Genomic DNA, 27688 nt, shown 5'->3' with positions numbered 1-27688 from the left:
GAAAAAAAATGGTTTTCATTTTCTATTTTTTGTCTGGTACTAACCAAAACATGATTTGCACCGAATCCCTGAAAAGAAAGAAAACTTTTAGCAATTGATTGTTTTTTAAGATGATGGGTTTTTAGTCATAGTTTTAATTATTAGATTTGTACTTATATTGTTTATATTGTTGTTGTGAGTGGCCCCTGGGTCTCCGGAGAGAGGCGGCATAAAGTCTAATAAATAATAATAATAATAATAATAATAATAATAATAAAATCATCATCATCATCATCATCATCATCATCATCATAAAAAGATAAATATTTTTTTAAAAACCCACAGATATCATAGGTATTACAGGTATCAAAATGAAGTTGATCCAATTTTATTATATTCCATCTGGAATTTTTCTATTTCCGAATCTTGTAAAATCTAGCATCATATGTTGTTCTGATTTATTCTAGCTATTTATGATCTTGTATAAAATTATAACATGTTTTAACGATCTCAGGCATTCTAAGATACTACAAGTCTCACTGTGGAAATTGTCATAATTGAATTAGAGAAAATATATTTAAGTATGTTGTTGTTATTACTGTTATTGTTGATGATGGTGGTGATGTCAGCTGAATTGATCCACTGCAGGATGAAAGCTTCTTCATTGAAGGTTATAGATCAAAACTACGGTGTTTTGCCGGGCTCTCTGGTATGAGCCTCCCAAAAATTCAAGGGTACAAATTTCAGACACACACATGTTTGAAAATTCAAAACAATGTTCTTGATCACAAAATTCAAAATAAACTAAGCACTCTTTTTGTATTGCAAAGAACACTCATCCCAAAACAACGGGGTAGTCTGTACAATTTCCCTTAAGCAGTCATTAAGTACTTAGCTAGCAGCTGTGAAGAAACTTCACACCCCTTCTTCTTCCAACAAAGTGACACACACACACACACACACACTGCTCTGCTTTGGTTTCAAAGGCATGAAAAATCAACAAACAAAGTCCAGAAAACAGCAACACCCGATTCCTGAAGAACTGCGATCAGATATTCTTTCACAATGGCCAAACCCACACGCTGCTATTTATAGCAGCAGCCCTAATTACTGGAGCCCCACCCAACCACAGGTGGCCTCATTTTCTCTTGTAATAATCCTTCAGTTGTTGTCTCCTATGCATCACTCTATGCATGCATGGATGTGTCATTAATTCTTGTTCAGAATCCAAGGATGATACAGATGATTGATCTCCTCCTGGGCTGTCTGCCAAACTCCCCTCTTCCCTGTCACTCATGCTTCCTTAGTCAGAGGAGGTTTCATCGGCAGATTCCATCGGGAGCAAAACAGGCCTGCGGCATTTGGATGTCTCCCCCACATCCACCTGCACATTCCTTGGGGCAGGAGCTGGGGCAGAGCTAACCACAACAACTGGGAGGTAGGAATTTTTCAACCACCTAGTCTAGGGTTAAGAGAGTAGAACTAGTCAACTTTTCACCCAGCCAGCATCAATTAAAATCCAGATTTTGAATCACTATACCACCTGGCCCTATTTGTAATACAACTTGTATCTAAATTTCCTATTCTTATTCATATGCATACATTGTACATTGTATTACTCACTTGGGTCCTTGTTAAAACCTACTTTATGTATGAAATCCAGAAGGAGTGTCAGCCTATCATTGCTTTGAATGTGTCCCAAGCCTTGCCTTCACTCAGTCAGAGTTGCAAAGCTGTGCTCACCTCATCAAGTGCCAGGTTTCCTTTCGAATGTCACTTTTAATCACGCACAACTCTAAAAAATGTTTGTTGGGGTTTTGATACAATTATATATTTCCTCAACAATGTTATGCCTGGATTTTTTTAAAATAAAAAAGTTACGTTAATGCTGAACTTAGATAATTGGTTTTATGCATGTATCCAACTTACCAATAATTGGTTTTATGCACCAAGCCAGAAAACAAAGAATGGGAAATGAAATAATTAGCTGGTATTTGGAAGCATGAATCAGACAAGGTTTTAGGTTTGGCCAAGAAAATTCATACGTTATTCAGATAAAGGATGGAGATATTTAAAGAAACACTGTTCTTTGCCAGCACCTATTAAAATTCATAATGAATTTGACTTTAAAAGGAGGCTGTTTAATCAGTCTAGTAGAGGAAAAACCATTCCGTCTGATGAATGCAGAGAGAGTGCCATCTGCAGGACTAAAACTGCTAATTACAATGACTATAATTGTACAGTTTTAAGGAAAGGTGTATTTCTTCTTTCTTAATTCCCTTTGCATTTATTATCTCCCATAATAAAGAAAAGTATATCTCATCTGAGTAACAAAAAGTGCTATTTTACACTACCATGGGGTTATACCAAAATTATGCAAGTACTTAAGCCCTATGTGGTGCTATTAATGCTGAATCCAGTTACCTGCTACAATTTAGGAATTAAACAATGAGAAGAGACCAGTCAAGATGCAAGAAAAGACAAGACTAGTGGGCAAATCAGGCAATCAGAAATATAATACAGTGATCCCCCGATCATTGCGAGGGTTCCGTTCCAGGACCCCCCGCAATGATTGGTTTTTCACGAAGTAGCGCTGCGAAGTAAAAACACCACCTGCGCATGCGCAGATGGTGTCTTTACTTCCGCAGCGCTAGCGAGGAGCCGAAGATTGGGGTTCCTGGGAAGGGGACTCAGCTGGGAAGCGGCGCTGGGGTTTCCCCACCGCCCACACAAACTCCTCGCTGCCGCTCGCCTGCCCTTCGCCCGCCCGCGCCGCTCGCTCGCGCCGCTTCCCAGCTGAATTCTGAAGCCAATTCACTTCAGGACTCAGCTGGGAAGCGGTGAGAATGAACGGCGTGGGTGGGCGAAGGGCGGGCGAGCGGCGGGCACGCGGGCAGGCAGGCGGCGGACAAGCCGTTCGCCCACGCCGCTCGCTGCTTCAGGACTCAGCTGGGAAGCGGCGAGAATGAACGGCATGGGCGGGCGAAGGGCGGGCGAGCGGCAGCGAGGAGTTTGCGTGGGCGGTGGGGAAACTCCTCGCTGATGCCCGCCGCTCGCTCTCCCGCCAGCAAGAGGGGGAAGACCCAGGGAAGCCGCCCAGCAGCTGATCTGCCCGGCGCCATCTACGCATGCGTGCCCATAGAAAAAAGGGCGCGCATGCGCAGATGGTGTTTTTACTTCCGGGTTGCAAAATCGCCATATAGCCATTTCGCAATGATCGGGATCGCAATACCCGGGGGATCACTGTACATGAAAGTTAGTAAAAAGCTCAGCTAAACCAGGAAGCTCTTTAGAATTCTCTGCTTGGGATGATACAATGCCCCAAACTGGTCAAAATCCAAAATGGATTTTACTATTGCTATTACTGTCTATGGAGATTCACAGTCACGATTGTTCCAAAGGTGCTTTTTCAAGAGGCAACTGTTTTTTCTTTGAAGACATTTCACTTATCATCCAAGAAGATTCTTTAGCTCTGACTCCCCACCATCCATTCAGAGCTGAAGAAGCTTCTTGGATGATAAGTGAAACATCTTCAAAGAAAAACAAAAAAAGTCCAGTTTCTTCTTGAAAACGCACCTTTGGGATATTGCTACTACTATTAACCTCAGCAAGGTATCTTATATTAGCCACTTATTTTCCAGGTTTGTGCAGAAGAAAACCATGCAAAAGAGGTGTTTTCTCTTAGCTATGTCCACATCCTATTAATCATATTCAATAATCGGGGGTTTATTTTGTTTTTGGTGGCTTTGAGTCACTCAGACTCCTAGCAAGTGCCTAGAATTGTCCCTGCCGATTTCTCGGTAAGATTCTACAAGATGTTTTGCCCTTGTTTCCTTCCTAGGGCTGAGAATGAGTGATTGTAAGGCTTTGTGCTAAGGCGAAGCTAGAACTCACAGCCTCACAGTTTTTAGCCTGGTGCTTTCTCCACTACACCAAACTGGCACCTTGTTCAAAGTATGATTAGTCCTATTATCCTATCTCATTCAGCAAGAGCCCAGGTGGTGCAGCAGGTAGAATGCAGTACTGCGGGCCACTAAAGCTAACTCTAGATCTGCAGGTCAGCCATTCAAATCTCATCGCCGGCTCCAGGTTGATTCAGCCTTCCACCCTTCCGTTGTGGGTAAAATGAGGGGGTAATATGCTGGCTCTGTTAAAAAGTGCTATTGCTAAAATACTGTAAGCCGCCTTGAGCATAAGGACAAGGGCAGCATAAAAAATTGAATAAATAAAACAAACAAACAAACAAATAAATAGATCCAATCTTATATTACAACTGGCTGTGCTACCAAGCAAGAACATCCTGCTGAATGCTTAGCAGTAAATAGAGTTAAATGGTGTTTTTTTTTGGGGGGGGGGGAAACAATGTCAGTGCGAATGAGAGAAGCATAAATAATTTAAAAAATAACTCTGAAAAATTCAATAAGCATGCTTATGGGAAGAGTCAATAAAGGAAAAATGTACTTCCATATACTTTGGGCTGTAAATGCCAAGAAGAACTTAATTAATTATGGCAGTAAAACAGAAACTATAAACAAGAGCATTAGAAAGAAATGAAGACAGGAGACGGCATCTTTTAGCTTTCAGGATAAAACAAAAGACTTCATTTTTAATTAGGATACAGTGATACCTCTGCCTAAGAATGCCTCTACTCATGAACGTTTCTAGATAAGAACTGGGTGTTCAAGATTTTTTTGCCTCTTCTCAAGAACCATTTTTCATTTACAAACCTGAGCCTCCGAAACTGTAACCGGAAAAGGCAGAGAGAAGCCTTCGTGGCGCCTCTCTAGGAATCTCCTGGGAGGAAACAGGTCCAGAAAAGGCAAGGAGAAGCCTCTGTAGGGCCTCTCTAGGAATCTCCTGGGAGGAAACAGGGCCTCCGCCCTCCCTGTGGTTTTCCCAATTGCACGCATTATTTGCTTTTACATTGATTCCTATGGGAAAAATAGCTTCTTCTTACAAGCCTTTCTACTTAAGAACCTGGTGACGGAACAAATTAAGTTTGTAAGTAGAGGTACCACTATAATTGTATAGTGGGGGGATGTCTAAGATTATTGAAGCTACAGATCAACTGTATGTGGAAGGGATCATACTGGAAATGACTAAGTTATGACATATTAAGTAATCAGAATAACAAAATAATAGAATTGGAAGGGACTCTATTTATTGCTTCTTGACTTTCCTTCTACATTGCATTGGCATCCTTCAATCTTGAAAGACCATGGTATCATGTTCTGGATTCCCCAGAGCATGAAGCCTGAATAGGTTAGTATCCTCTACCCTGCCATCTAGTGCTTTGGAAAATAGGTTGCCGCTGACTCCATCTTCTTTGTGACAGCCCCTTAGATATTGGAATATTGCTATCATGTCACTCCTATATCTTAATCACTCCCAAGGTTATACATACCCTGGGCAAAGGACAGTAATATATTAAGAAACACTGCACTGGTGAAACACTCTTATTGCCCCACCAGGAGAAATTAGAAAAACATTGGTGAATACTTTGAAATCCTATCTATCTGCATATGGTAGCTAAAACTCAAAATTATAAAATATCTATCTATCTATCTATCTATCTATCTATCTATCTATCTATCTATCTATCTATCTACCTACTTACCTACCTATCTATTTATCTATTTATTTATCTATCTATCTATCTATCTATCTATCTATCTAATAATTTTGACTTATTTATTGATAATTTATTGATTGATAGATAAATAGACAGACAGACAGACGGACAGACAGACGGACGGACGGATCTTTCATACTTCTTAATCACCCATCTCTCTCATGCCTTTTGATCGAAAATGGAGAAATGTAAATGCTTGTCATATTTATCAGAAGAGCTATAGTATTTCATCCCATATAGGAATCATCAGTGTTAGTGGTTAAATGTCATAAATATAAATATCCAGTTAAAAGGGGAAAAAAACATGCATTCTTCTTACATTTCTGATATGAATTGGTTCCTGTATTAATCACGACTGAAGAATATTCTTGGAATTAGTCTCTGACAGTTCTTAAGGAGTATAAGCATCACTGCTTATACAATCTCTCTTTTGCTCCATTTCCAGAAAATATTTATTGAGCCAGAAAGGCAAAAAAGGGGCAGGAAGAAATGAAGACTATTGCAAAATTACCTCCAAATTGTACTGCAATAAAAAGTTAATTTCTTTAAATATCCTTTTCTTGGACACTGACCTGAAAATTAAACATAGCCACGGCTCTTTTAATTCTGAGCCTAAAACCTAGTAGATTCCCAGTCTGTAGTTGCGAAGTCTGTTGGCTGTTAGCCAGTTGTGAGTGATAAGTGAAACCTAGTATAGCAGTAATAATAGCACTTAGACTATGCTGCTTCACAGTGCTTTACAGCCCTCTCTAAGCGTCAGCATATATTGCCCCCAACAATCTGGGTCCTCAGTTTACCCACCTCAGAAGGATGGAAAGCTGAGTCAATCTTGAGCCTCGTGAAATTCGATCTGCCAAATTGCTGGCAGCTGGTGATCATCAGAAATAACCTGCAGTACTGTACTCTAACCACTGAGCCTCATAGGCAGTAATGGGTTCCACTGGTATGGATAATTGCGTGCAGCTTCATGTGTCAAGCATGCACATGCGCGTCCGAGTGAGATTTTGCTTCTGTGCATGTGGAGTAAGCAAAATCTGGAAAGGGGACGCTTGTGCACATGATATTTCAGCGACTTTTTAGTTCCACGCTTGCACAGAAGCAAAAAAATCACCAAAATCTCCAGTAGGAACCCGCTACTGCTCATAGGTGATTGTTGATGCTGCTAGCAAGATTTTGGATCCTCACCTTGGCAGAGTAGCAGACCCTGAAACATGCTGCCTGCTAAAGAGAAACAGGAATTGGAAATACAGTGGTACCTCATGATACAAACTTAATTGGTTCCAGGAGGAGGTTCGTAAGGTGAAAAGTTCGTAAGACGAAACTATGTTTCCCATAGGAATCAATGGAAAAGCAAATAATGTGTGCAAATCCTTCAGGAAAATCCCAAAATTTAGAAGGGAGGCGAACAGAGGGCAGGGAGGAGCAGCTAAAGGGGGTGGGTGGAAGAAGCAAGGCTAGGCTAAAGGGTGAGTGGGAAGGAGGAAAGGCAAGGGGGGCGCCCCTCCCTTTTCTTTCTTCAAAAGACACCCTTTCAGTGCCTCTGCAAGCAGGCTATTCTCCTGCTTTTGTTAATGCAAAGTCTTTCCCCCTCCAAGCCGCCCCTCCCTTTTCTTTCTTCAAAAAAGGGGGAAAAAAGAAGCCCCTTCATCCCAGCAGCAGCGGCTTGGGTTCGTAAGGTGAAAATAGTTCGGAAGAAGAGGCAAAAAAATCTTAAACACCGGGTTCGTATCTCAAAAAGTTTGTTAGAAGAGGCGTTCGTAAGATGAGGTACCACTGTACATGATTCTACAAAAGGAAAAAGTAACTCTTATCCTAAGAAGACAAAGCCTGGAATTCTGGCCATATAAGAATGTTCTCCAGGCTTTGTTGAAAGCAACTCTTCTGCTTTTTGATCTACTACTTTTCTGCATCTTTTGGTTTCCGCATTTCTCTTGATTCGATTAACGGAGTTGGAAGGGGCCTTTGCAGGTCACCTAGTCCAACTTTCTGTCCAAGCAGGAGATCCTACATCTGCCTCTACCTAGGCTCAAACTCACAACCTCTTGAGATTGTGAGGCAAGAGCTCCACCTGGAGGGTTTTTTTTTTTGTCATTGTTCTCTTATTCCTTGGATAGACCTTCAACTTGATCTTGGACCAGATTCCTTCACCATTACTAAATCTGTTATCTGTATTTTCCAGCTTTGGGACTATATCCAGCCCATATTCATTGTTATCTTAGCAAAAAGAGTTTACCGCAATAAACAGATCTCTCTTGGATTTATGACTCCTTGGAAGAGTTTATCTCTCCTCAGATATAATGAGTAATTTACAACAAGGCAATTAAAGACCAGGGATTTGTAAATTGCTTCTTTGCCTGCCTGCTTTCAGTCAAACCTTTGCATAGGACACACAGAGTGAATGCTAAGTTGACAGCAATGAGATATAAACTTTCCTCCTCCTCCTCCTCCCCCCTCCTCCTCCTCTCACCTTGTTCAGCCAAAATAAAACATTTCAATAAAAGTAATTCTGCATTTGCTATATGGAGAATGGAAAAAAAATTAAGTTGCACAGAACCATGTCCTCTCAGCCAGACAATATCGTCTGGTGGGACCTAGGGGAAGAGCCTTCTCTGTGGTGGCCCTGGCCTTTTGGAACTCCCTCCAGAGATATGTACTGCCCCTTCCCTCCTGGCCTTTCACAAAGCTTTGAAGACTCATCTCTGCCGCTGGGCATGGGGCCGTGAGTACTGAGACCTAACTCCGGCCAATGCTATGAGTGATTAGATAAAATGAATGTGGATGATTGTGTTAGAATAAATGGGGTTTTAGAATTTTTTAGTTTTTGTAGTGTTTTAATGTTAGATTTCTACACATTTGTATTGTATTTATTATGTTATACGCCACCCTGAGTCGGTTGAGAAGGGCAGCATAGAAGTCAAACAAACAAACAAATAAATAAATTTAGACAATTTGGAACGGATATGGAGCAATTTGTAAAAATATAACTGGCTCCTTTATCAAGTAGTCCTGTCTTGTTAACTACTTTAGATCACTGAAGGGGGCAAAGTCTGTCTTTCTTTAAAAGGATAGTTAATATTCCAGACTCTTCTTTGGCTAGACAGTGCTTACAGAATCAGTCAGAGACATTGGGCCCAGTCCTGCTTACAGTATTTTAACATGTATTCCTTAACTGTGGAATAGGTATACTCCAGGTTATAAGCATAAATGTAAGAACTGTGACAGCAATTTTAGGGACAAGAACATAATCTTTAATATAGTGTTGCCCTAGTGGTTCTGGATGATTATATAGTGGAACATCTGCTTGTCTTTAGACCTTAATGTATCTAGACGTCCACTCTGGATATTCAATGTATTTGGATGAAAGATATCAGGGAGTAAGAACAGCTAAGTGTTGGGTGCAGGGTGGATAAAAATAGATGATTTTTTAATTAAAAAAATGGATTTTTAAAAATTTAAATCAGATTTTTTATTTAAATCAGATTTTTTTTTATTTAAATCATTTATTTTTATTTTTATCAAACTTATTTTAATAAAATGCTTTTGGAGTAAAAATCTATCTAAAGATAGTTTTCAACTTAACGTAACTTAATTTAACCAGTATGAAATGCAGCTTAGTTACATAGCATGAGGCTGTATATTTTGCAATACATTGGGACTGTCGGTGAGTCAACAGCAGGTCAGAGGAGGAACAGCTGCGGGACAGAGATGGCAGTTGCTCTTTAAAAATTATGATTTAAATTGAGTTGATTTAAATCAAGCCATTTTACTAGTGATTTAAATCATGATTTAAATCAATTTGATTTAAATCAAATCCACCCTGATTGGGTGCTCTACAGATGGAAGATCAAATTTTTGATATTCTGATCTACAAACTGTACATAGCACTCAGAACCTGCTTTACTTATCATTTACTGATCCAGTGAAGTTAGAATTCTTACAGCAAAATGATTTGCTTCTTGCTGGCAGACACAGGTCCATAACTAACATAGCAAATAATGATACCTGCAGTTACCCCAAGAACTCATAGAGTAAGAACAATTGCAGTCAACTGTGAAGGATTTTTTTTAAAAGCATAGTATTGTTATATTTGTTTGTATTTTATTAGATATATTTTATCTATATTGGTTTATACTTTATCTGCTTTTAAATGTGAAGTATCTTGAGTGTAGCTGGGCAATCTTTCTGCTCATGTTTTTGATGAGTGATGTGATGTTGATAAAACCATACATCTGCAATAAAATCTCTTACTTACAATTGGATATCTGGGAAATAGTAATATTAAGATTCCTTTTGAGAAAAGCAACGGGAAAGAGGTAATGCAAAGACCAAGCACATTCCTTTTTTAATATTTTGCTTAAGGCACAAAACGTTACAAAGGATGCGAATTCTGGCCATGTATTTTGTGAAATGTTTCCAATGGGAGTAAATATTTCCCAAATCAATAAAAAGAGAAGTTTTAACAATCTTGGGCTGAAGGAAGAAATTTTCCCCTTGATAGCGATATACACAGATATTGTAAATATATATATGCACATGTCTGTCATGATCAATTGCAACAGGTCATTGTTCAAGTTAGCACCACATATAACAAATTGTAGTGGACAAATGTGGAAGCTGCAAAAATAGTACATAGAAGATGAATGTTTTACAAATGTTTTCTGGCCAAGCTTTTTTAAAAAGGAAAGTTGGGTACCTACAGGAGCAAATCTAGGCAGGAATATAAGCATCCATCTATCATGGGCATACCAATTCTCTTTAACTGCTGATATAATTCCAAATAGCTCTAATTTATGGATTTAAATTTGATCTGTTCCGTTCAGTTCAAAATGGCTGAAAACTGTTCAGGACTGACATGGCACTTTTATATACTGCAAGCAAACGTACTGTAAAGCTTGATATCGTTGGGAAATTATCTCACCCTCTAAAATTTTTAGACCAACCAGTTTGGTATAAAGGTTAAGGTGTCAGGCTAGAAAACTGGAAGATGATGGCTTTTATTCCTGCCTTAAGCACAAAACCAGTAGGGAGACCCTAGGCCCAGGGAGCAATGATAACTCACTTCTGAAATCTTGCCATGAAAACTATAAGGACATGTCCAGGTATTTGCCAGGAATCAAAGCTAATTAAAAAGCTTCACCTCAAATTTAAAAAAATCTTCTTTTAATGATGTAACTAAACAGAAATTGAATCGTAATATATGAGAACTGAAATGGACTATGATCTGCAATGTACAATGAGTTATTTCTACTTTTTAAATTATATTTGAAAACATAAATAAACTTGAATTTTTTTTAAAATAATATTGATTATTCCTTATACTGATTTCGAGTTTTCATTACACTCCTTAGTTGCTATGGGTCTATCTTAGTCTCTATAACTGATTCCATGTGTGATGAAAAGAGAAAGAAATAGCTGATTAGAGAGCCATTCAATTTATTAGATTTGTATTACCAAACAGTGCCAAAACTATATCCTTTTATTAGCTGAAAAGCGTTGGAGATTCTTGGCAAGAGTGACTTGGCAAGAGTGTCTTACCATGTACATGATATACTCAACACAGAAGTCAGGATGAATAAAGATTGAGGTTATGTTATCCTTGAATGCTGAAACTGTTTTGACACCAACCACCTCTTCATCATATCTCAAAGTGCAAAACTATATTATCCTGGTTCCTATGGCCATTTTCTAGATCTACGGAATCTGGGATGCTAATAGATTTCAGTCCTCAAATCTCTACATGTTGTTTATTTCACATGCTTAATAAGAAACTTCCAGCAGTGTTTGAGACCACGAAGTTTTTTTTAAAATTAGATTGATAATAAAATAAATCTAATAAAATAAATATATCTAATAGATAAATAAAATAAATTTAATAAATAAATCTAATAATATATGTAATAAATAAATAAAAAAAATATAATATAATAAAAATAAATCTAATAAATAAAATAAATAAATAAATCTAATAAAAGAAATCAGGCTTGGGAATGTAAGTTCCCATCTGAAAGAAAACATACTGCAGTGCTAGTTGACAAAGGTATTCTCAGTTACGGTAACATACACAGAACTTTCACATATATACCTGTGCTACTTCTTCAAAATCATCATGCCTTTTTTGAAGAGCTCGTGCTCTGTGAAGAGACTTCCCGACTCCAGTGTGTTTACTAAGAAAGGCCTCCCCATGGTTTTCAATCCAGTCCAGGACCTGAACAACAAAAACAAAGGAGGAGGAGGAGGAGAATAATTCATTATTATTTTATTATTCTTAGGTGTTCAGCACACAGGAATTTATATTGGACACTTAAAAACTATACTATTTCATAATAGATTGACAATAGTTTGAAAAATTTTCTATATTTACATTCCACCCTCTTCGTCGCTTCATGTAATCAGATCCTAAATATTTTTTCATTGTTCATTGATTAAGTATCATCACTGAACTCTAGTCATCTACTCCTTTCTGGATAACCAGCCCAGACTTTGAAAGAAAAATGAACTTGCACTATTTTTACTAGAATTTAAAAAACAAAAAAGCAATAAATAAATTAATGAACATTCTCACCCTATTTTACTGTGTAAATACAGCTCAAGTCTTAGATATTCCTCTACTTAGCTCACATGAGTATGTATTCGAATAGCAAAATAGCTCAACTCAGAACTGGAAGAATAGTAGAAATATAAGTTGTGGAACTCTGTATGTGTTACAGTGCTACGGCTGACAATATTACGTAGCATTATAATATATTTGCTTTTCAAATAATATCAGAACTCAATGTACTCCAAGGTTTAGAGAATAAAAAACAATGTTTCAAAACTGTAAAATCATTTTACATCAAAATTATTTCATATATTCACATTTTTTAAAAGGTTAATACAACATGTCACAACAAAAAATGATATAAAACAAAATTAACATACGATGCTGTATCAGAAAAAACACAGTATTCTATATTGACAATTATACCCAAGAAATATTACCAAGAGCTGGGTGGGTCCATGTGGAAATGCTCAGAAATGTGTTCACCTGTGGTTTGAGATGGCCATGAGCCATGAACCTGGCGGTTGGTGGGTGGCTACTGACAGGGCCGCCATCAGGAATTTTGGGGCCCCATACAGCCTAAGTGTCTGGGCCCCCCGCCATTTTAAAACTACTTTAAGTCACCGAGCCACTCCATCCCCGGGGATAATTTCCCGCTTTACACCAAGCGAGGCGGTCCCATAGGCCAGTGTTTCCCAACCTTGGCAACCTGAAGATATCTGGACTTCAACTCCCAGAATTCCCCAGCCAGATATCTTCAAGCAGTGTTCCCTCTAATTTTTTTCCGATGTGAGCAGAAAAGTATAATGTCTGAGCGGCATATTTCCATGCCTGGGCGTGGATCGGTTAGAAACAAAAGGGGGTCACGTGACCTCAGGACACACAGCAACGGTCATAAAAATGAAACGGCAGCAAAGTTTTGATCCTCCAACCATCGGGCTGCTGCGAAGGTGCTAAGTGTTAAAAAGGGCCATGTCACTTTATTCAGGGCCGTTGCGACTTTCAACGGTCAGTAAATGAACCAATGAGGACAATGCTTCTATCTCCTGAGTAAGAGGGTTATTAAGTGAGTTCTGCCTCACTTTACCACCTTTCTTGCCACAGTCGTTAAGTTAATCCTTGCAGCTGCTTGAACTTCCCAAAAGATGTTCACATAACCCTTGGACATGGCCACCATCATAACTAACTTGTCAAGTGTCCAAAGTTTGATCCAATAACCCCTTTATTTTTCTAACAAAATCCTTTCTTCCTAGAAGGAAGAATAGAAAGAATAAAATGGAAAAGGGGATTAAAAGGGGATACAAAAAATAAATAAAAGGTTTTGGTTCAAAGTTCTGCTCAGATTGAAGAAATTGGAGTTTGAGAAGGGTTGATTAAGCTTAGAGTATTGTTTTGTTTGCTCTTTTTTAACTTCTATTTTTCTATTTAGATATATGAATTTAGGAATTGCTGATCTGTTTTAATAAAGTTAGAAGTATTGATTATAATACGATATGCAGTAGGTGATACTGATTTGAATTAATGCATAAATGGAATTGAATTTAGCACTTTGGCATACTGGTTAATAAGTTAGAAATATTTTTTGAAGGAACATTAAGGAGGAAATTTAACTAAAAGAAAATGTATGTAACTGGATGACAAAATTAGAAAAAAACCTTTTGCAACTTTTGGGATGATTGATATTAGTTACTAAGAAAATACAGCATTTTATTCATGGAAAATTAGATGGTGCATTGCATTATTTGAATATTGAGAGAGAAAGAAATTATCCCCCAAAGGTCCTTCCACCCTCTTTCCCTCCATTCATTTCATTCTTCCTTCTTCCTCCCTCCATTTCTTTCTTTTCTTTCTCTCTCATTCTCTCCTTCCAGGTCTCTCTCATTCCTGCATCCTCAACCTCTGTCTCCCCTTCACTCTCTCATATGTTTATCTCTCCTCCCTTGTGTATCCAATCATACTTGGCCAATAAAGAAATAAAAGAAGGATCGTCCCGGAACAGATCCCAATGGCTCCAAAAACGGGGGGGGGGGGGACCCGGTCGGTCGTGTTGGAGGGAAACGGGGTGGGGAAGAGACGTGCTGCCAGGCACTCGACTCCAGCCCCTCCTCCCTTTTCATCCTCCCTCTCCGAAGCTTCGTCCTCCCTCTACCAAACCCCCACCCATCTCTCCGAAGTTTTACAACTCTGTCTCAGCACTCACAATGATCAGCTCTCATCTCTTTTGACTGCTGGATTCTCCCTTTCAAAATGCAGGGGGGGTGCAATCTTCCAGCCCCTGCTTTAAATCCTCTGAGGAGGCTTTTGAGACTCCTTCCCAGCAATCGGGTGGTTGCTATCAGCAGCATTGCTGTCCGTCGCCAGCAGATGCTTGCTTCCCTCGTTGGCGAGCCACCTCCTGCAAGACGGAGCCATGGTGCCCGCACCGGTTCCGCGCTTCGCGTTTTAAGGGGGCAGCTCCAAAACCGGCTTCTTCCTTTTCAGCTACCCGGCGGCCAAGCCTCCCCGCTTTCTCCCCTCCTTCCGGCCTCCCCCCTCTCTCTTGCCTCGCCCCCACTTTCCCTCCCCTGCCCCGGGGGGAGAGATCTGACTACCTCCCACCCTTTCCACCTTCCCTGCGCCTTGCAGGATGGCGCCGAGCGGCTCCTTTGTCTGCGGCCGGGTGGGGATTGACGGAGAGAGAGAGAGAGAGGCGACTCGTTCGGGCCATACAAAAACCGGCGCCTGTCAGCCTTCTCTCTTTGCTTCCCCCTTCTTCGTTCCCCTCCCGGCCGTGGGAGGGAAGGGGATCCCCTGGGAGCTTCGGAAGGGAGTCCCCCCCCCTCACCGGTCGTGCAAGCCCTGGCTCTTTTGTTGTCTTGGTGCGGGCCGCGGTCAGAGAAGCTCCGCAGTGGCAGAGTTTGTCTCAATCGGGGTTGGGGAGTTTTTGGCGGGCGCCGGGCCCCCCCTTGGCCTGGGCCCGTGACACCACTCCCAGTAATACCCGTCTATCGGCGGCCCTGGCTACTGACAATATCAAAGTAAATACCTGAGCTGGTGTACTTCGTCACTTTCTTCTAATTACCAATATTAAAACAAATCTATCCAGCTTTTTTTTCAAGCAAAATACTTTTAGGATATTTGGAGAAAGGCAGGAGGCTATATATACATTTCATCAAAAAAATTTTAAAAAACATTTAAAAACCTGTTATGTTTGTTTAAAATATTATAATGCTCTCTCTCTGTCTCTGTGTGTGTGTGTGAGAGAGAGAGAGAGAGAGAGAGAAAGAGAGATAATGTGGTACTAGAACATAAAAAGATATACTAGTTAACAATGCTTGGATCCCCTACAGCTTTGTTAGATTTTATAAAAGCAAATATTGTAAAAGAAAACACTGTCACATTCCAGAGACAGTGAATTGCTATGAAATGTGAGGTTCCTATGATCTTACAGTATTTAAACATGGATTTCAACATAGAAACATAGAAACATAGAAGTCTGACGGCAGAAAAAGACCTCATGGTCCATCTAGTCTGCCCTTATACTATTTTCTGTATTTTATCTTAGGATGGATATATGTTTATCCCAGGCATGTTTAAATTCAGTTACTGTGGATTTATCTACCACATCTGCTGGAAGTTTGTTCCAAGGATCTACTACTCTTTCAGTAAAATAATATTTTCTCATGTTGCTTTTGATCTTTCCCCCAACTAACTTCAGATTGTGTCCCCTTGTTCTTGTGTTCACTTTCCTATTAAAAACACTTCCCTCCTGGACCTTATTTAACCCATATTCAACAGTAATGATGATTTGACAGTTTCCAACTAGCTCTGTTGACATTCTATTGACATATCCCTTACCATCCTACCTCTCATTTGGGAGTATTTTTGCCTTGCATTATGTAAACTTTGGGAGACCATATTTCTCGAAATGGTTAAAAACTGCTCAATAAGGCTAGAGAGAAATTCCTTAAAAATGGGCTCTAGAATATGTCCCAAAGCTCAGAAGACAAAACCTCTGGTCCTGGTGAACAACCGAGATTGGATCCTGAAAAAATATCCTGGGACATATGTATTCTTTTGTGACTATTCAATAAATTCACATACTCAGAAAGAGGAAACCATTACTTCTTGTTTATGTTATGCATTCAGTTTTAAGTTTGAAAAAGGAAGATAACCAACCTAAGCCTATGTCTGAAAATGTCATCTAGATCAGAGCTGTCAAACTTTTCCGGCCCGTAGGCTGGATACATCATGCAATAGCATGCCTGGTTTAGTAAAGAGAAACAAAGTCCTGATACGTCACATGACAACGCTGTGACGACATGAGTTTGACATTCCTGATCTAAATCCTGAGCCAAAACCAGAAGTTGATCAAAGTTTTAAAATCTTCAGGTTTCTATCACCTAGTGTCAATTGTGCCATGGTCAAAATACTTCTACCTTGTCAAAAAGTGCACCAAGCAGGTAAGGATAATTATAATTATAATCTATTTCCATATACAGGTAAACGCCCTGGCTTGGATTAAAAGAACAGAACTCTTACAAAGTTTATTGAAGGAAAGTGCTTCCTTCGGAGCTATCCTTGGTACTGCAGCTATTTGTTGTATTTGGAGATTAAGTAAACCAAGACAATGTTCCTAAGAAAATTGCACACCACTTGGTGTACTGTACTTTGAGTGAAAGACACATCCCACTTATCTGTTGTTATAAAATATATTTATAACCAAAATATGATTCTCTACTGAATCCATATTTTGGGTTTCAAAGGAAGAGAATATCTGTAGCTCAGGGTTGAACTAAATTTTTGATGGGTTCTTGCTGAACCGAGTTGAACTGTGAACTGAGTTAACAGAATGTAAGTGTAATATCTTACTTTTCTCTACACTGAATTTCATTTTGTTGGATAGGAACCAGTATTCAAGTCTGTCAAGATCCATCTGGATTTTAAGCTTATCATCTGGCTATTCCTGCTAGCTTAATGTCATCTACAAATTATCTTCTATTCCCTCATCTAAATTGTTTATGAAGATATTGAAGAGTGTTGGGCCTAAATTGGAACTCTGGGACACCTCACTGCTTATTCCTTCCATGTAGGTGTAATTACATTGAGATCTATACACTGAGTGTGATTTGTCAGCCAGTTACAAATCCATCCAGTGGTGATGCTGTCTATCCCACATCAAGAAATAGGTTGTAGTCTACTTTGTCAAATGCTTTACTGAAATTTAAGTATACTATTTTTTTAATTTAAGGGAATATTTTTATTGGAGAGGCTTAAAATTTAGTTGAAAGCTAATTTTATTTGGGGACAGTGTTCTGATATTCCAGGGCTTCTGAGAAGCCATCTCACCCCAATGAGATTATCCTGTTAGTTCCTGCAAAAGAGGCATACTTCGTATCCCTTCTGCCAAATAAATTTGGTAGGTGGGTCCTGGAGAAGAGCCTATTATGCTGTGCCTCCCTCCCACTGAAATATTCTTCTGCTGGCAGTTAATAGGTGATTGTTGTGAGGAATGAATTGGTGTTGAAGGAAGTGAAAGTGTCTGTGTGTAAGAAGTACTTCTGCCTACTTTGTATCAGTAAAAGCATAACGGTAAGTTAAATGCAGCAAGAACAGATTTCTGAAAAGTATGTGTTGGTCAAGAAGGAATGACTACTATATGGATGTGGATAAAATAAATGGTTGATCTTAATATAAATTGGAATCAGTTATAGGATCCACTGTGGGCCAGACTGGATTTAGTTAGAATTCTTTATCTTTTTTCCTTTATCCCTGCCTTTAGTTCCTTTTGCCCATGTCTTCTTTCTTCTTTTCTTCAATTTATTTAACAATGCTTACTCTAAAAAAAAAAGGAATGGAAGATGTATATATTTGGTGTGTACAACAGTCACATTGTATGTGTGCACAATATTAGTGGAAAACAAAATTAAAATTTCATAATATTTACATGCATCTTTTTCTCTTTTAGGCACTAGCAGAATTAGCCAGATAATAGAACAGCTGGTATTTCTTGTCAAACTTCAACTTTCTTAACATGGCTACTAGCAGATGTTTTGGCATTTGTACAAGAGTAGCACTGGTACACATGAATATCACTAGGCCTTGTCTTTATAATAGAAGAATAAACTAATTCAACTGGAAATAAATCAATTATGTCATGGAAATCAACTGACTGCCACTGAGGCAATTGAAAACAATTATGTGTTGGTCCACAGGATTTCTGTCCATTTCAGCAGAAATGATTAGCTTACCAATACCACATCTCTCCTTTACAAACCTTTTCATCTGAAGTCTTTCATAACCAGCCAAGCAATCCAAGTGATTGCGGTAATTCTTCCCTAGGCATTCCAGAGAAAAACATTCATACTAATCTATATCATCATTCTGCTGCCATATCATGATTCTCTCTCTCTCTCCCTCTCTCTCTCTCTCTCTCCCCCCCTCTCTCTCTCTCTCTGTCTCTCATCAAATTCCTTTACTTCTAAGAAACAAGCTTCAGGCTGGCTTTCACTGTTCTTATGTCTGCCACAATGATCCTGGGAAATTTAATCTATTTCTGAGATGTATTATAAATCTGCTTAGATTTTCCAGACAAGGTTGAATTTACCATTCCTCTCTTTATTACTGCATTTTTTAATATATGGATGCTAAGTGTAGCGTTCATGGTCTTCTTCATTCAGGATTCATGTCCTATGGAATCATTATGTAAGGTTTCTTTGATTTGTCTTTCTTCCATGCCACTTCCCCCTGCTTTTTAATCTATGTATTTATTTCTTTAATTTGTATAGCTGCCCATCCTAAATCAGTAATGGGCAAAGAGCAACCATAAAAACAATTAATACTAAAATATATTATACTATGTTTGTACATGTTTTGTTAATAAACTTAAATTATGCTGTCACCAGTGATATAGTGAAGTTAATATTTGTGCCTTTTCCTCATTTCTTATTAAAAATGAAAAAGTAAAAACTTTCACCACTGTGCCATGTGTGAAACATAGCCTCGTTGAATTAAAACAAAAATAGGTAAAAACTAAAAACAGAGGGTACCTCCAGAGTCTTTGCCATGAAGGTGATTACATTTTTATGGTAGCAGACACATTTTCTCTGCCTTCTTTACCAACTGCCCACTTACAAATGCAACCTTTAAGGTCCCCTTTTCCCCAATGAGGTCTTCAAAAATATACATGTGTCATTCTGCAAGTATGGATAGTCCTTGACTTATGAACATAATTGAGCCCAAAATTTCTGTTGCTAAGCAAGACGGTTCTTAAGTGAACTTTGTCCCATTTTATAATCGTTCTTGCCACAGTTGTTAAATGAATCGCTGAAGTTGTTAAACTAGTAACATGGTCGTTAAGTGAATCTTGCTCCCCATTGACTTTGCTTGTCAGAAGTTTGCAAAAGGGGATCGAATGACCCTGGACCACTGCAACTGTCATAAATATGAACTAGTTGCCAAGCATCCAAATTTTGATCAATTGACTTTGGGGATTGCAATGGTCATAAGTGTGAAAAACAGTCGTAAGTCATTTTTTTCAGCACCGTTGTAACTCTGAACACTCACTAAACAGTGCTGCTATAACTTGAGGACTACTTGTACTAGAAAATATAAAGGATGTAATCCAAGAGCTGTTTCAAGTACTTTCCAAATACTGTGTCTTCCTCCTTTCCATTATAATATTTAGGAATTTTTCTCACATGCATAATAAATGCTCGAGACTATGAAAACAGAACAGACAGTTTGTTTTCTCCTTAAAGGAAAGAGCAACTTGCAAATTTATTGATCACTGTTTGTTCAACAGAATGAAATTATGGAATAAAATTAAATGCAGAGGCAATTGCAAGACTTCATCATTTCCTTTTATTCTCTCGCCAACATTGAGTCAAGAAACATCCTCGGGGTCTTTCTGTAGGGAGGTACTAAAACTCAGCAATTCAATCTGCATGTTTCATTTCTGTATAAATTTTATTTCTGCTGTACAATTAATAGTTTTATCCTACAACTCTATGGAGCTTCCTAAAGCTTAAAGCATTAAAAAACATTAACCAAACATGTTACAAAAGCAGAAACAAAACCAACCACTGTTTTCTAATTATATGGGTGAAATGGAGAGAGAGGTGGGAGGGAGGGAGGGAGAGAGAGAGGGAGGGAGGAGAGGAGAGATATATCTACAGTAGGAATTCATTTTAAACAGTGAGCTCAGTTTAGTTCTCATACTCAATATCTGGGATTGGATTTGTTTAAATCAAGCAGTACTGTATAGGTTCTAAAACCCCTTTGCTACCAGTTTGTGAGCACGCTCACATGCAACACATCTGCACAGAAGCATCCTGGGTGGATAGGCGGAGCCTCCCACCACTTGCACTACCAGTTCACAGAACCAAGCCGAACCAGGAGCAATCCACTGCTGAATTCTAGGTGTATTATTCTAATTGTTAGGAATCTAACGTTGCAGTAAGAAGCAAGATATCTGAAACAACAAAACCATACAAAGACTCTAAAATATATTCATCTGCTAAAAATTGTCTGTGCTATTTGGTTTGTATAACTATGTGTATTGATACGTACACGTGTGTTTGTTTGTTTGTTTGTTTGTTTGTTTGTTTATTTATTTATTTATTTATTTATTTATTTATTTATATTTGTATGCCACCCCTCTACGCAGACTCGGGGCGGCTCACAACAAAGTGAAAAAACAATTTACAACAAATCTAAATTTCTACTAAAAACATTTTAAAAACCCCATTTTCTAAACACACATACATACACACATACCATTCATAAATTGTATATGCCCGGGGGAGATGTCTCAGTTCCCCCATGCCTGACGACACAGGTGGGTCTTAAGGAGCTTACGAAAGGCAAGGAGAGTAGGGGCAGTTCTAATCTCTGGGGGGAGTTGGTTCCAGAGGGCCGGGGCCGCCACAGAGAAGGCTCTTCCCCTGGGGCCCACCAACCGACATTGTTTAGTTGACGGGACCCAGAGAAGGCCCACTCTGTGGGACCTAATTGGTCGCTGGGATTCGTGCGGCAGCAGGCGGTCTCGGAGATATTCTGGTCCAGTGCCATGAACGGCTTTAAAGGTCATAACCAACACTTTGAATTGTGACCGGAAGTTGATCGGCAACCAATGCAGACTGCGGAGTGTTGGTGAAACATGGGCATACCTAGGTAGGCCCATGACTGCTCTCGCAGCTGCATTCTGCACGATCTGAAGTTTCCGAACACTTTTCAAAGGTAGCCCCATGTAGAGAGCATTACAGTAGTCGAACCTCGAGGTGATGAGGGCATGAGTGACTGTGAGCAGTGAGTCCCGGTCCAGATAGGGTCGCAACTGGTGCACCAGGCGAACCTGGGCAAATGCCCCCCTCGCCACAGCTGAAAGATGGTTCTCTAATGTGAGCTGTGGATCGAGGAGGACGCCCAAGTTGCGGACCCTCTCCGAGGGGGTCAATAATTCCCCCCCCAGGGTAATGGAAGGACAGATGGAATTGTCCTTGGGAGGCAAAACCCACAGCCACTCCGTCTTATCCAGGTTGAGTTTGAGTCTGTTGACACCCATCCAGGCCCCAACAGCCTCCAGACACCGGCACATCACTTCCACTGCTTCGTTGACTGGACGTGGGTTGGAGATGTAAAGCTGGGTATCATCAGCATACTGATGATACCTCACCCCATGCCCTTGGATGATCTCACCCAGCGGTTTCATGTAGATATTAAATAGCAGTGGGGAGAGGACCGACCCCTGAGGCACCCCACAAGGGAGAGACCTCGGAGTCGACCTCTGACCCCCCACTAACACCGACTGCGACCGACCGGAGAGGTAGGAGGAGAACCACTGGAGAACAGTGCCTCCCACCCCCAACCCCTCTAGCCGGTGCAGAAGGATACCATGGTCGATGGTATCGAAAGCCGCTGAGAGGTCAAGAAGCACCAGGACAGAGGATAAACCCCTGTCCCGGGCCCGCCAGAGATCATCCATCAATGCGACCAAAGCAGTTTCCGTGCTGTAACTGGGCCTGAAACCCGACTGCTGGGGACCTAGATAATCGGCTTATTCCAAGGATCGCTGGAGCTGGAGTGCCACCACCTTCTCGACAACCTTCCCCATAAAGGGAAGGTTGAAGACTGGCCGGTAGTTATTAAGTACGGCTGGGTCCAGGGAAGGCTTCTTGAGGAGGGGGCGCACGAGTGCCTCTTTATAGGATGATGGGAAGGATCCCCTCCCCAAGGAAGCGTTGATAATCTCCTGGACCCAGCTCCGTGACACCTCTCTGCTGGCCGAAACCAGCCAGGAGGGACACGGATCCAGTAAACAGGTGGCGGAACTCACAGCTCCCATGGCCTTGTCCACTTCATCAGGTGTCACCAGATCAAACTCTTCCCAGACAGATGGACAAGTACGTGCCCCAGTCACCTCAACTGACTTGTTGTCAGCCGACTCTGTTTTCCAATTGGAGTCGAGGTCCGCCCAGATCTGAGCGATTTTATCAGCGAAAAATGTGTTAAAATCTTCGGCACTACTCTGTAAGGGCTCCCCAACTCCCCTCTGATTAAGAAGGGAGCGAATCACCCTAAACAGAGCGGCCGGGCGGGATTCCGCTGATGCAATCAAGGCGGCATGATACGCGCACCTTGCCGCCTTGAGCGCCACTTTGTAAGTCTTAATAAAAGCTCTTACAAGTGTTCGATCAGATTCCGACTTACTCTTCCTCCATCGCTTCTCTAGACGTCTCTTCTGGCGTTTCAACTCCCGGAGCTCCTCGTTGAACCATGGAGCTCTACGGGGTCTAGCGCCACAGAGAGGTCGCAAAGGTGCAATCCGATCAAGAGCCTCCGCTGCAGCCTTGTTCCAGGCTTCCGCAAGAGACTCCGCCGAACTGTGGACGAGTGCATCTGGAATAACCCCAAGCGCCGTCTGAAAGCCCTCTGGGTCCATCAGGTGTCTGGGGCGGAACATCTTAATTGGTTCCGCCTCCCTGCGGGGAAGGATTGGAGCCAGGAAGTCAAGCCGTAGTAGAAAATAGTCTGACCATGACAAAGGCAATACTTCTAAGCCCCTTAGTCTCAGACCATTGCTCAGTTGCTCAGAGAGGAATACCATGTCGGGTGCGTGCCCTCCCTCGTGCGTCGGACCCTGTATTACTTGAGTCAGGTCCATGGCTGTTATGGTGGCCATGAACTCCTGTGCCAGTCCAAAGGCTTTGCCGAGTGATGGCAGGTTGAAGTCCCCCAAGACAATAAGTCTGGGGAACTCCACCGCCAACCCGGCTACCTCCTCGAGCAGCACAGGCAGGGCTTTTGACACGCAGCTGGGAGGCAGGTACGCGAGAAACAAGCCCACCTGAACCCCTAAGTCCAACTTCATCAAGAGAGACTCGCAACCCGCAATCTCCGGAGCAATGAGTCTATGTAGGCAAAGGCTCTCCCTGGCTACAATAGCCACTCCTCCCCCGCTTCCCTGGGGTCGAGGTTGATGCCATATCTGAAACCCAGCTGGGCAAATTTCAGAGAGAGGAACTCCTCCCTCTGGGCCCAGCCAGGTTTCAGTAATACATGCCAGGTCGGCCTCCTCATCCAGGATAAAATCCCGGATGAGGAGAGCTTTGTTTACCACCGACCTGGCATTAAGCAGCAGCAACCTGAGCCCAGGGCCAGAATTACACTCATCACCAGTACCCAAGGTTGAGCTCACAGAGCCAGAACAAGGGATCGTTATTAAGCAACGATGCCTCGTTCCCCTGGAACGGCTAACTCTGTGGCCCCTGCCATATCTGCCCCTCCCCAGCAACACCGGGATATTCTGACCCTCTGTCACCCCAGAGATTAGTGCCCCCGCTCCTCCCGCCTCTCTGGCGTCAGGTGGGCCAAATCCATCATTCATACTATTTCCAATTTTCTCATTCATACAGTGCTCCCACCCACCCCAACCATCACACTCATACCAATCATTCACTCCATGCACAATATTACATACACCCCAGTCATCCATTCATTAAAAAAAACCCCAATAATATTAAGATGAATTAAATTAGTAATAATTAAAATAGATTAAATAGATTATTTAAAATACAATAAGAAAAAAATATCTAAATTTATCTAAAATTTAAAAACTATAAATATATATATATATATATATATATATATATATATATATATATATATATATATAAATATCAGAAATTAGTCAGCAATAAGATAGTGTTAAATTCTTAATTAGTTCTTAATTGGAAGTTCTGGATTATAACAATGTTCAGGGTCCCAGGAGAATATCTCAACCTGGTTAAAAGGAAGGATCTCTTCTTGATATTAGTCACCCCTTTTTCTAGCACTATGATGTCTCCCAGGTCTCTTCTCAGTCCCTCAGTTCCATCACCAGTCTCTTGGCTCTCATAGGACCCTCGCCCCTCACTGGTCACTCCTCGGTGGCCTCCGATGACATCGCTGATTTCTGAGCGACACTTCCAGTTCTCTGTCTGCCAGACCCCACTGCATGGCCTCCAAGAACTCTCTTTTCCACCTCGATATCGCTTCGACATCTCCCCCAGTCTCCACATTCCTCTCACGGGCCACCACCTCCTCCTCCTCGACAGCAATATCCAGTCTAATCTTTCCATGCAGGTCTTTTCACCCAGTAGAGCCTCCGACGCTTGGGCGCTCCCACCAAGCAGCTCACAAGCGTCCTTAGTTCATGGGGGGGAGAGTCATTTCCAGCAGCAGCAGCACCTCCAACCAGCATCACCTTCGCCTCTCGGTCCCATCTCTCCTCGTTCTCTCCTCCCTTCAAAGCTCCGCTCTTCTCAGTGTTAATATGCTGTATGTATGTTTGTTTGTTTTCTGACATATACGTACATGTGTATGTGTATCTTTCAAAAGCGGTTCTGTGCACAAACTTATTATTAACCACTATACAAATATGGAATGACATATTAGGATGTAATGAGTGCTATTAATATTCATCTAGTTTTAAATCAGTCTTTTTTTAAAAAAAATTGTTTATTAAACTTTTTAACATTTAAAAAACCCTTTAATATCCAATTTTCTCAATCCTAAAACATCTATTTGGTTATCTTCATATGTATTTTCCATCTCATTTACATTATTTATTTTATTTTTATTTATTTATTTAGTTTTATTTATTCAATTTTTTGATGCCGCCCTTCTCCTTAGACTCCGGGCGGCTTACAACATGTTTCTACAGCACTTTTTAACAGAGCCAGCATATTGCCCCCACAAACTGGGTCCTCATTTACCCACCTTGGAAGGATGGAAGGCTGAGTCAACATTGAGCCAGTGATGAGATTTGAACCACTGACCTAGAGATCTAGTCAGCTTTAGTGGCCTGCAGTACTGCATTCTACCTGCTGCGCCACCTCGGTTCATACATTATATATAACATTAATATTTACATTTAAATTTCACATAAATTAAGATTACATACATATAGTATAAATCTACTTATTATTTATATTTTTAACCAATGATACCATTTCCCCCATACCATATAATATTCCCTATCGTCTCTGCACAATCCATTACTTTTTTGATTATCATACTTTCTGAAGGGCTACTTTCTACTTTCCAATTCTGTGCGTAAGCTATTCTTGCTGCTGTCAGTATATGTATTGTAATATATGTATTGTTTTATTTCTTAAAACACTTTTTATTTTATTGTCATGGGTTATTTCATCACCATGAAACAATCTGAATTACTTTGACCCCTTCTGCCACGTTGCTTTAAAAAACCCCAATCTTGATTTTTCTCTTGATTAAGTTCTAATTTGTTGGTTAGGTACATAATACCTAACCAACTAAATAAATAAATCCCCAGTCAGCTTCAATTATTATATTTATTAAGGGTAGATTGACTATTTAATGTAGTAGAATGAAGTATTAGATATTTTAAAATGGAAGTTATCATTACAAAGAGAAAAGCATTCAAATTTTAGGTGGCTCAAAGTGCTAAAAATAACGGAATAAATGTACTTTTTCCTGCACAGCAAGATGTAAAGAATGTTGTTTGCATCGACATACTGTATAATCATGCCTACTGCTTCCTCTGCAATGAAAGAGTTGAAGAGATTCTATGAGAATCTTTTGTTTTTGCAGAGAAATTGGTTGGTTTAGAATTCCCATGTTGATTTAAGATATTAGTGTGGGCCAAATGGTACAAGCATCCAAAGACACAGAACAGCATCCAAAGACACAGAACTTTGTGTTCAACAAATTTGTCACATTATATCATGGTGATATTTTTATGCTCTACTTTGTTCTGAGATTACGAGAGTGACTTTCCACCCACTGGCCAAGATGCTAACCCCAAATGTTCAAATAAGATATTCATATATTTTTCCACATGAAAACCAGCTCCTCCCCTCCTCCTCCTCCTCTTCCTCCTCCTCCTCCTCTAAAAAAAAGAGGAATCTAGCAGAACCTTAATTTTGATATATATATATATATATTTGTTTTCGTAAATTTTCACGGGTATATGTATGTAGATTGTTCTGAGTTTTACATTTTACAACAACACAAAGATTGGAACTTCAGCCTGATGATGGTGAATGATATATTAATGCAATCATGCTATTCCTATGGAGATAAACAATATTATGCAGACCCACAAAAAGGAAAAGTGAACAAAATAAATTAAAGGCCAGAATTAAATGAAAAACCAAATTAAAGCTATCTTACACTAACACCTTTTACCGTATCTTTCCATACTGTCCTATTCATCTGTCTATGCTACCTAAGGGAATGATATTATTTTGTATTTTATATTTTATGTCATATTGTCATACAGTATCCCTTAATTTTAATTGTGCTGCTCCTGACATGAATGAACAAAGAAAGAAACCTAACAGAGTATAACTTTTCTCCATATCACATTAACTCAGCATGTTTAACATGCTTTTCAAAAGATTCACCTCTAGTTCCAACATTATCACCATTCATTGGAGTATGCAACTCCAATGCAACTATCCTATTGACTGGATGACACTGATCAATACTTTTTGACATATACTTTAGACCTCTTCTTTATAATTAAACTACCTCTTCTCCCTCCTGCATATATTCATTAACTCTACTCCACAACATCTTCATTCTCAGTTCAACTTAGCTTTCATTTTGCATATCTGCTCTGTTTTCTTTTTTATAACTTCCTTGAATTCATTTTCTATTCATTTATTCTAGTCTACAATAAATCATAGTCTTCAGTAGACCATGCACAAATACCAATCCCTATTGACCCCCATAGTTTTAGCCAAGCTTTCAAATAATGCTCTCAAGAAAAGAAGAAAAGTGTAGGCTAAATTACTAGGCTTAGTTGCATCTGCAATTTGCAATGCTCCCCAATATGGAGAAGGTCAATGTTCATTTTTTGGCACAGCTACAGTCCATGTGGCCACAAGCAGAGCAGAGGCTTTCAGAATGCTGCCTTTGCAAGCATTTTCTCATCGGGATAGGAGAAGGAGGCTAACGAAACAGTTGGATCCCAGAGGATAAAGTGCTAAAGCCTCTGAGCCTCAGCCCTGGGATATACTGAGCCAGCTTTGCTA

At 40.2% G+C, this 27688-nt stretch overlaps 1 protein-coding gene across 4 annotated transcripts in view; it reads right to left on the bottom strand.

Moving 5' to 3' along the window:
* Positions 1-27688, bottom strand: part of LOC139155638 (kalirin) — a 292637-nt gene that overhangs the window by 242666 nt on the left and 22283 nt on the right. For all 4 annotated transcript variants that reach the window (XM_070730868.1, XM_070730921.1, XM_070730856.1 and 1 more), the window contains exon 4: positions 11694-11816. In XM_070730868.1, the coding sequence (XP_070586969.1) occupies positions 11694-11816 (123 nt within the window). The remainder of the gene's footprint in view (positions 1-11693; positions 11817-27688) is intronic.

This window comes from Erythrolamprus reginae, chromosome 1, assembly GCF_031021105.1.
Source record: "Erythrolamprus reginae isolate rEryReg1 chromosome 1, rEryReg1.hap1, whole genome shotgun sequence".
Lineage (NCBI taxonomy): Eukaryota > Metazoa > Chordata > Lepidosauria > Squamata > Dipsadidae > Erythrolamprus > Erythrolamprus reginae.
This window is presented reverse-complemented; position numbering and strand designations above follow the sequence as displayed.